Source organism: Pipistrellus hanaki (assembly GCF_964339955.1).
Source record: "Pipistrellus hanaki genome assembly, chromosome: 8".
Lineage (NCBI taxonomy): Eukaryota > Metazoa > Chordata > Mammalia > Chiroptera > Vespertilionidae > Pipistrellus > Pipistrellus hanaki.
This window is the reverse complement of record NC_140510.1, coordinates 10,975,733-10,986,562: the sequence shown is the minus strand read 5'-3', so window position 1 is coordinate 10,986,562 and position 10,830 is coordinate 10,975,733. Positions and strand designations below refer to the sequence as shown.

General features: G+C 41.2%; 1 protein-coding gene across 2 annotated transcripts in view; it reads right to left on the bottom strand.

Moving 5' to 3' along the window:
• Positions 1-1,053: 1,053 nt before the first annotated feature.
• Positions 1,054-10,830, bottom strand: part of LOC311626611 (uncharacterized protein) — a 249,313-nt gene continuing 239,536 nt past the window's right edge. For both annotated transcript variants that reach the window (XM_084892237.1, XM_084892238.1), the window contains one exon: positions 1,054-1,450. In XM_084892237.1, the coding sequence (XP_084748363.1) occupies positions 1,309-1,450 (142 nt within the window). In that variant the 3' untranslated portion in view covers positions 1,054-1,308. The remainder of the gene's footprint in view (positions 1,451-10,830) is intronic.

The window sequence follows — 10,830 nt, the reverse complement described above, 5'->3', positions numbered from 1 at the left end:
AAGATGCTCTAGGTCTTATTTTCAGGGGATGTCTTATTTTTCCATGAAGAAGAATACGGTACACATTTATTATTAAATGAAAATAAAGGAAATTTATTACCTGTATATGGTACGGTAGTTGTCAACACAAACCAAACAAACTGTGAATCCTACAGTATTAAGAATTTACTCATTTATTCAATGACAATCATGTCATCATCTTCTGGAACATCATCATAACAATCCAATTCCTAAATTTCCTGGTGAATTTCTTGTGACTCCATTTCTTTCAGAATCAGTGGACCAAATCTCTCATGTTTAGCAATAGCACTGTCTTTAAATGAGTACTTATCAAGGTAGCCTGCTTGCAGTGCACTTGCAATGCAACTGTCAGTGATTTTCTCCCATTAATTCTTCACCCAAGTCACAACTTCTTGCAGTTTAGGTTTCGCAAAGTTTCCACGCTGATTTTTCTTTATTCTATTTTCAATGTAGTCATTAATTTCCATGCACAAATTGTCTTTAAATGGCTTGCTTATTGCAATATCAAGAGTCTGGAGATAGGCCATCATTCCTGTGGGAATCTTTATCTGATCTATTTTTCTTTCATGAAGAAATGTCTTCATGTCTTTAGCTGCATCCCAGACTAGACCTCTTTGGCTCCCTCGCATAACAAGTGGCAGCATTAAATCGACCCACTTCCTTATAACTGCTTGTGTGGCCCAGGCTTTTTCAGTTTCAAGAATAAAAATGCCCAAAACACATTCAATCTTTTCCTTCTTGCCCTTAGAAATGATTAAAGGTGGGATTTTAGTGCCATCCAGATGAATTGCCAAAATACAGGAAACACGTGCACTTTCGTAAGCAGTGAAGGGAATGTACACTAAGGAGGCACCCCGTTGTTCAATTGTTGTTTGAGATGATTGGCCCATAAACACTGCAGTTTCATCCATAGCAATCATGTTGGAAAGATTGTATTTAGAGAAGTCAGCATCATCAATAAAGGACTTGAATGCAAGTGCTCGCTTAATAACTTGAGTATCTTCCAATCTAAACAATGTTGTAGATCTTCTTAAAGACAGTTCCCTTTGCTGGAGGAAATTATCCAGCCAGTGTTGTGATGCTTTGAAGTCTTCGGGGGCTATGTCAAACTGTGGTGCCATTGCAAGGGCAAATTCTTGAATCTGAGCCCTATTCACAACCAAAGCCTTTGCTCTCCTGTCAACAACCCATTCACAGATCAGGTCTTCCAGCTTGGAAAATAATGGTTGCCTACCTGATCCACACTTGTGCTTTTTAGCATTTCCCTTGTCCACTTGTTCAATAAGGTTACCATACTCTGCTCGCCATTTTCAGACCAATGGGATACTCAACATCTCTTTGCAGAAAGCAGTAAGATTTTGGCCCCAAGAGTCCTCCACGATTCCTTTCTTGTACTCCACGGAGTAGCTTTTTCTTTTTGCGCTCATTTCTAGGGGTAAAGAAAAAAAAAAAGGAATTGGGGTATCAAGGTGGGGGGGAGGGGGATCACTTAAAATGACACAGGGGGATCAGAGGGGGGAATCAAAATGGTACAGGAGAATCCCTCTGATCTTCCTGTGTCATTTTAAGTGGTCCCCCTCCCCCCACCCCTGTGCCACTGAACACCTTCATCAGACATCCCCCCTACCCCTTTATCAAACATTTACCCCCTGGGGCCTGCCTGGGGACTGTCACTGGGCTTGCTGGGGCCTGGATGTGGGCTGGAGCAGGGTCTGCCACTGACTGAGAACCTTCAGTCATCATGAGGGCGGCCGCGAGCATCAGGTAGTGTCACCAGGGACAGACCAGCACTCAGCACTTTCGCCGAGTCCCATCCACTCTAATCCTCCTGTTCTTCTACAGGCATCTGCGAAAGTCTCCTACTCTCTCCCGCCCCTCACTCAAGGCTCACTCCGACCTCTGCTCTGCCTCCACACAGCAGTGACGTCAGGACTCTGCATAACGTCACTGGTTGCTAGACGCCAGTCGAGGAGGCCCAAGCAACCAGTTTACAGTAAATTAATTTTAATTCTGAGACAGAGCCTAGTGGGGGGGCCTTATTTTCATGGGGATGCCTTATATTTCACTCAGAAGGAAACCTGTAAGTAGGTCTTATTTTCGGAGGATGTTTTATTTTTGGGGAAACATGGTATTACTATTTGCCCTTTATAATAGAAGTATCAGAGATGAAAGAAAATTAGTAAAGTATATATGAAAATCTCCCTCCTGTCAGAGTCTGGGTTGTACGCAGGACCTAGAGTCAAGTCCCCAGCCACCACCCACATGCACTTCGAAAATAGACCCAGACCTGGCTGGCCCCACTCTCTTTGGGTGAGACTCAGATCTGTCTGGCCCCACTCCTGTCAAGCTCCTCTTGGATGGGGGGGCATGCAGCCTCAGCTCCCCCTGCTTGGCACTGGGCTGGGGAGTGTGACATGAGATCTCCCAGCCCAGCACCAGGGCAGGGGGCATGGCCTGAGGTCCCCATCAAGCCCTAACAGGCAGGGAGTTCAGCATGAGGGCCTCTGGACCAGCACTGAGCCGGGGACATAGCCTGAGGTCTCCTGGCCCAGTACCAGGGCAGGGGGCACAGCCTGAGGTCTCCTGTCAAGCCCCGCCAGGTGGAGGGTGCAGCCTGAGGTACCTTGCCCCAGCCAGGCACTATATGCAGCCTCAGGTCCCTGCTGTCTGGTCATGATGTAACAGTGCCCCAGCTAATTTGCATATTCTTCTATCCTATATAATAAAGTGGTAATATGCAAACTGACCATCACACCCTAACAAAGCAAGCTGCATGGAACACTAGGCCAGCAGGGGAGTTAGTGAGGGATGACCAAATGACTGAACAAGCAGGTTGTGTGGGGTGACCAGGCTGGCAGGGGGGGTTAGTGAGGGATGACCAAAGGACTGAACAGCAGGCTGCATAGGGTGACCAGGCCGATGGGGGGTAGAGGCTGTGAGGGGTGACCAGACTGGCAGGGAGTAAGTTAGGGGTGATCAGACAGGTGAGCGATTAGGAACCAGCAGTCCAGGATTGTGATAGGGATGTCCATCGAACTTCCCCTGAGGGGTCTCGAATTAGAGAGGGTGCAGGCTGGGATGAGTGAGGGGACCGCTTCCCCACCCCCTGTGCATGAATTTCGTGTACCGGGCCTCTAGTAGATAGATAATGCATTACCTATGGGCACAGACAATAGGTAGTAAAGGATTGGGGCAGGATGGTAACCAGGTGGAGGGAGGCAATGGGGGAACAAATTATCTATAATAATCTCAACAAAAAATATTTAATATAAAAAGGAGAAAACTAGAAAAACAGTATCTAATTATTTTGCTTTGCTTTCTTATAATAAAATTGAAACCCTTTTCACAAGGAGAAAAATAAAGGGGGTGGAGAAAGATTTTTGAGCCTCTTTACTCTCAAAATCAGTGAGTGAACAACATTTGCTGGGCATCTCCCATGGCCAGCACTGCATCATGGGTGAGCAGTGTCTGGGACAAACAGGGTTCCTGTCCTGAGGCACTTTCATTGTAGAGTCAGATACAGGTAATAGAAAGAAAGAAAGAAAGAAAGAAAGAAAGAAAGAAAGAAAGAAAGAAAGAAAGAAAGAAAGAAAGAAAGAAAGAAAGAAAGATTATATTTTCAGACTTTTAGAAATAATGGGAATAAAATAAAGGAGGGTTTTCTGACAGGATATGGTGGTAGCAGGTGTATTTTAAAATTTTCTTTATTGATTAAGGTGTTACATATGTGTCCTTATTCCCCCATTACCCACCCCCATCTCCCCACTCAATGCCCTCACCCCCCTGTTGTCTGTGTCCATTGGTTAGGCTTATGTGCATGCATACAAGTCCTTTGGTTGATCTTTTCCCTTTATCTCCACCCTCCCCTACTTTCTCCCTGAGCTTTGATTGTCTGATCGATGTTTCTCTGTATCTGGATCTATTTTGAACAACATAAACTGATGAGCAGGTGTATTTTTGCTTTATCTTGAGCTAGAGTATAAAGGAAGTTCCACTGAAGAGAAGAAACAAACAGAAAAAGCAGCCTTGCAAGACTGAAAGAATTTTATAAGCAGAAAATAGAGCATAGCCAAAATCCCTGAGAACAAACTGGGACTGTTTGAAGAGATAACAGAGGGCCAGGGTAACTGATGTGGGGTGAATGCAGCTGGGAGGTAAGGTCAGAGAAATTGGTAGACTGAGATCAAATAGGACCTGTGAACATTCTTGTGAATTTTTTTCTGATTGTTATTGTAGTGTTTTCAGTGCAGGAATGATGTGATATAGTTTGTACTTCAGAAAAATCACTCTGACTGCTTTGTGGATAATCGATTTGGGGGTTGTTGGAGAATAAGGCTTAAAGAAAAGAAATGAGGCTGTTACTGTGGTCAGAGTAGGAAGAGATGGTAGCTATTATGGGCTGGGTTGTGTTTCACCAAAATCCATATGTTGAAGCTCTAACCCCAGTACCTCAGAATGTCACTGTATTTGTTGATAGGGTCTTTAAAGAGGCAGTTAAGGTTAGCTGGGGTCATTAAGGCAGATCCTAATCCAATGTGACTGGTGTCCCTAAGAGAAAAGGAGATTAGGACATAGATATATACAGAAAAAAGACTATATAAGGACAAGAGGGAAAGATGCCCATCTACAAAGCAAGGGGAAAGGCCTCAGAAGAATCCAACCCTGCCAATACCTTGGTCTCTAATTTTTAGCTTCCAGAACTGTAAGACAAAGCACTCCTGTTGTTTAAGCCACCCAGTCTGTAGTGTTTTGTTATGGCATTCCCTAGTAAACTAATATGGTGGCTTAAGTTAGGGTTCTGGTCCTAAACACAGGGAAAAGTGAAGTGGTCAGGTCCAGAATTTATTTGGGGGAGAACTAACCATTCTTACTAATAGATTAGGAGTGAAGTGTGATAATAGAGAAGGGAGTAATGAAAGCTACTCCTAAGTTTAAGGCCTGAGCACTTGGGTGGGTAGGAGTGCCATCACAGAGATGAAAGAGAAACCTAGATTTCCATTTGTGCTAGGCTGGATTGAGATTCCTCTTAGGTTCAGGAGGCTCCAAAGAAATGTCATGTGCCCTATACCTGCATTCTCCCAAGAAATATGGGCTCCATTTTCTCTGGCACTAAATTCTCCAGAAGAAATGTTGGCAAAGCATCATTCTAACTAAGACATGGCAGAGAGTTCCCAGTTTTATGGTCAGCCGATTTCTCTATTGTTAGGATTATTGCAAGGCATTCATTCCTTTGGTTTAATAGAATTTATTCTCTTTGGAAATTCCTTCCTTGAGACTTCAGCCGACCACTGGACAAAGCACAACAGATCTAGTCTCTCATTTAATGGCTTCTAGTAATCCTACACTTGGTAATTAGGACCAACCATCCTACTGAAAATTAGAACAGATGAACAACAAAAAAAAAAATGCTTTGAAAGCTATTGAAGTTATGAAGATGTTCCATGCCAAGATCCAGGAAAAAAATAAAAATCTAGAAAGGTAATTTTGTTAGCGGTGGCTTTTTCTCTAAGAGCAGATGTTGCCTCTGGATGAGGGGTAATAGGACTAATTGCTGGCAGTACACCACTCCCCTGGTTTTAAGCTTCCTTTGGATAAACAAACAAAAGTTAGAGACCAGAGCCAAGCTAAGGGGAGTAAACAACCATATTTTAGGCTACAACCCTTAAAGACTATACCCTAGAAATAAAAGTGAATCAGAAGTAAACCAGCCTCCCTGGTCAGGTACTCAGTTAGAGCATCATATCAATAGATGCACCAGGGTTTCAGGTTTGATTCCTGATCAGAGCACATACTGGGGTCAACCAATGAATGTATAAATAAGTGAAACAACAATCTCTCTCTCTTTATCTCTCTCTCTCTCTCTCTCTCTCTCTCTCTCTCTCTCTCTCTCCCCTGTCAATCAATAAATATAATTTTTCAGGGAGGGAGGGTCAAATAGGGGAAAAGGAGACATTGTAAAACTTAAGACATAAAAAAAACAGAGCAAAGCATTTTTTTAATAATAAATAAATAAAATTTTCAAAAGAAACAAATAAACCAGCCCTGACATGGGCAGCTATAAGTCATCCAAATGAACCTTAAAATATCAAGTGATAAGGCTAAATTAAGGTGATCCCTAATTGCTAGTTACCCTGGTTTCTGGCAGAACTAACAAAAACCTTTTCTAGATAGAAATAACATCATCTTTGGGTTTCTTTTTTTTCACAAACAATTTTTAGGTACATTGCTGAGAACACAATCAAAAGAAAATTAGGTTTAAGAAATTCTAAGAAAAAATGTTAGATAACAAATAGAAAGAACCAAAGATAGAATCAGATGAATAGGGTGTCCAGTTATGGGACTTACTAGATAAGGACTTCTAAGTAACAATGCTTTCTGTGTTCAAGAAGCTAAAACATGGAATTGAAAATTTTATCATAAAATTGAAAATGTAAAAAGTAACATAAAATAAAATGGAAGTTCTATAAATGAAAAAAACACATAATAAAAGCTCAAATAGATAGGGTTAATAGCCCCCCAAAGTCAGTTAATTTGAGTCCTAGAAGAAGAAAAGAGGCAAAGGAGCAGAGGAATATTTAAAGACACAAATGGCTGAAAATTTTTCAAAATTGTTGAAAAACATCAATAGATTAAAGAAGTCTAAAAATTCAAAGAATGGCATCATCCTTGCTGCGAGTTTTCTTCACGCCCAGTAACTCTATTACATTCTATATATGCATCGAATCCAGATTCTTTATCTCCATGCACTCTACATCTGGTCTGCATTCCTCCTCAAATGTGGTGTCATCAGTAAAATCCATTACTTCAGATGCAGCTTGACCACCATCAAGCACAAATGATCAACTCACCCCAACAGGAACTATAAACATCTATTAAGTCAACCTACATTTGCCATGATTTCATTTTCATAGTCTCATCTCTATCTCCTATACTTCCACTTCACCTTTAACATTTTAGCTCTTCTATACAAAAATAACAAAAATGTTTACCAATGCTTTGCTGAAATTAAATCTTCTAACTTTGCTGAAGATGTGCCTTCCATGTAACCTTGATATAAAGGAAATGAGATTAGTTTGGTGTGATATGTTCTTAATGAGCCTGTGATGATGACTAGAAGACACCATAGGGTTTTCAAGATGCCAACAAATCACCTATTTAACAATATAGTCTCACATTAATCGAGGGTCAACACAACTCAACTAATATATTGATATAAACTTTATTGAAGCAAATCTTGCCCCACTTAACAAAAGTAAGTGTATAATCTGACCACCTCAAATATACTTGAAACTTTTCAAGCATTGCTGATATGAGTTAAATCATGTGCAGGTCCTTTCATACACTGGGATTAATTCGCCTGGGCCCAGACACCCAAATCACATCCAAGGTCTGAAAATTCTCTTACAAACTCATCACAGACCCTGTGCCCAAGTCATGTCTTCTCTCCATGCTTCATCTCTGCGTCCTAAGCTAGCACAATGAGTAAGACTTGACTCCACAGAGTGGATTGTCCTTACAGCTCTTTGAAGCCCATGGAAACTGTATCCTCTGCCTGAAATGTTCTCTCCTCCCCAGCCAGCCCCCTCCATGGCCTGGCTAATTCAGTCTTCACTCCAGATGCAGCACACATGCCCCATCATTGTCTGAGCAGCTTCTTTGACTCCTCAGTCTGGGTTAGAGATCAGCAACTCTCTGGAATCATATGGCAGCAACTGTGTCTTCCCCACATTCGAACATGCACAAATCGTACTGTAATTACCCTTCTCTGCTTTGTAGTCTAAGCCAAAGTGCATGCAATTTGAGGGCAAGGGCCAGTTCTTAGGCACTGAGTCGTATGCACTAATGTCTGGAATATGTGACAATTAGAAAACTGGCTTTTGGATTAATGTTGAAAATGTTATAAGCTGGGTGGCAGCTAAAATTCAATAAAGAGGAAGAACAATGGTGGGAGCAAAGAAAGACAGTTTACAATTCCAGGAAAAGGACTGAAGTATCTGAGGTCCATTTTTATTAGTTGTGGGCTCTGGGACACCCGCATCAGTGCAAAATCAACGTGATTCAAAAGGTCCTGGGAATAATCTCGGCTGAGCCTGGTGACTCAGTCACAGGAATGCTAATCTCATTATCATTTTAATATTAATAAGTGTTTATTTAATGTAATACTATTTTACAAACTGTATAATTATTATATAGTTAGACATAATATGATAACTTATTTGATTTATTAATACTTAAAATAATTTTAATAATTATTTTCAGAAATATACAACCCTAGAGCATTGGTTAAATTAATCAAAGTGTATCAGTACAATATATAGAGAGTGTATATATGCAGAAATGTTTAAATATTATGTAATTGTGTATATATTTACATCTATATATGTAAAAGGCTAAGTGGCCATCTAATTGGCCAGTAGGTATGATGTGCACTGACTCCTTGGGAGATGTTGTAGAGCCAGTTTCAGCTCGATCCCAGCAGGCCAGGCTAAGGGACCCCACCTCCTGGAGGGACCCCACTCATGCTGAAGACGACCTTCGACCTGCAGTGCTGCCCCACCCCAGGTGTGGCTGGGATGGGACCCTGGGAGTTTGGCTCCAGAGCGTGTCCAGTCCATCTCATCCAGTACCATCCCACCAGCCACCTTCTAATTAATTTCCTTTTAATATGCACCAATATGGGCACAGGGCCACTAGTGTATTTTATAATTAATTATTAAAATAAAAAGTAATATGTTACAAGTTGCAAATTAGTACATATAAATGGAATATAAAATTTTATATAAAATGAAAGTATTCATAATTTTATTTACAGGTAATTGATTTTTTTTCTTAACAATCAACTGTGTTTTCTGAACTTTGTTCAATGAACATGTGATATATTTCAGAATGAAAATAAAAGTACAATTTAAGGAAGTTTTAGTGTCAGTGCCTACGATATCTTCCCACCTATTTACTGGGTTATTGTGAGGTTCAAATGAGATAATTACACATGAAGCACCTGACGACTTAAACAAATGTTTTTGAAACATTGTTATTAACTATATCAATATGACCAATGATATTTTTGGTGATTTGGTCCTGGACAGAACAAACTGCATCACACAGAGGGTGTGGTATTCGAGGTAGTGAGGTGTCCCTGGGTTCCCAGGTTCCCTCCCTGTGCAGGACTGGGAATGAACCTGCAACCCTAGGGGCTGGTTGCCTGACCCTCCCCGCTCCAATCTCTGGGCACAGCCTCCCCTCCTCCCAGCCAGCCTGCAGACAGAGCCTTTGTGATTCTGTGGACTCCCTTCTTTGTCAACACTGACTTCATCTTCAAAGGCCAATCCTTTGGATTTCTTCAGAGATGTATAGGTTCTAAACCTGAGCCAGCTTTCCAGAAAACACTTCCCTTCCCTGCCTGGGCTGGCCCACCGCTCATTTAGGCCAGAGGAAATTTACGCATCTCTTCTCACCACCTAGCCTCCGTCCTTGCTAATTCCCTAATCATATTGAATTATTTGGAGTTTACTGTGTCATCCCTGGTCACCTACAGATTCCCTCACTTCATTACTCCTCGGCCAAATTGTCTTTGGAGGGCTCCTGTGACAGATTTATATTCTGAGCAACAGACAGGAATGCGTTTCTCTGCTTTTTCTTTGCTTGTACCACATAAACATGTCCCGGGACACCCCTGGGCAGGAACCGGGTCAGACCTGTTTATAGAGTGGCTCCCAGAGAGGACTCCTCTGACAGGGAGTGGCCAGCAAGGTAGTGGGAGTTCCCACCAAGGCCCAGTTCCTGAGAGGTGTGTTTACATGTCAACATGCCTCCTGATAACCAAACGTTTTCATTGTTTTGTAGTAACATCTATTATAAAATACATCTTTGGGAGTTTCTGATGTCCAAGAGAAGTTATTTCAACTTTGGATTTCAAAAATAGTACCTGCATCCATGTGCACCACACTTCAGCTAGCTTTATTACACAGAGCATGCCCATCACCGATTAGCAGTTTAGCAGAAATAAATCCATGTTGAAAGTTTTCTAGCACATTCTTTTATAATTACTGCCTCCCAAAGTCAAATACAACTGCTGTTTTGTAGTTTTTCCATCAAAACTCCTGCTCTTTAATGATAAAGAGTAGTATTGATATTGATGTTATTGTTGCCATTGTTGTTCTCTTGCATTGAAGCTTGGCATGAGATAAGATTCTCACATGGAAGCATTATCGTCTAGTAGAAAATATAGGTATACAAATAAGCATGTTATTCCATGACAAATGCATCATGGAATTATATAGAGAGCATTAGAGAACATTAAAGAATCACAGAAAAAACAATAATTAAACTTTGTGACACTGGGAAGACTTTTGCTGGGAAAGTAAACGTGTAATGGATCTTAAGGTACTAGTGGAGTTAGCCCAGGAAAGAAGAGGCAGGAGGAATCCCAGAGGAGGAGACATCACCAGGAAGGTGGCTTAAAGGGACAGGCCTTTCTGGGGAAATGTTCCATTTACCAAGGATACAGACAATCAGTAGCAGTTTTTCCAAAGTAAAGTAATGTGACCAGATTCCTTTTCTACATTTAAGGATGTATAGTAGTCAAATAGAGGCTGGTGGATGAAAGAGCAACTAGGAAGTAGGTGTAGGAGAGTGACAATAAGGACTGAGACTAAGGCCAAACACATATCATTTGGATCATTGTTTAATTCCCAGTCTCATTACCTCATATTAGGCTTTACAATTCAAATATCAGCTCTACCACTTATTAACTGCATAGTTCTAGACAAATTGTTGAATATCACTCATCCATAAAATTGAATAATAACA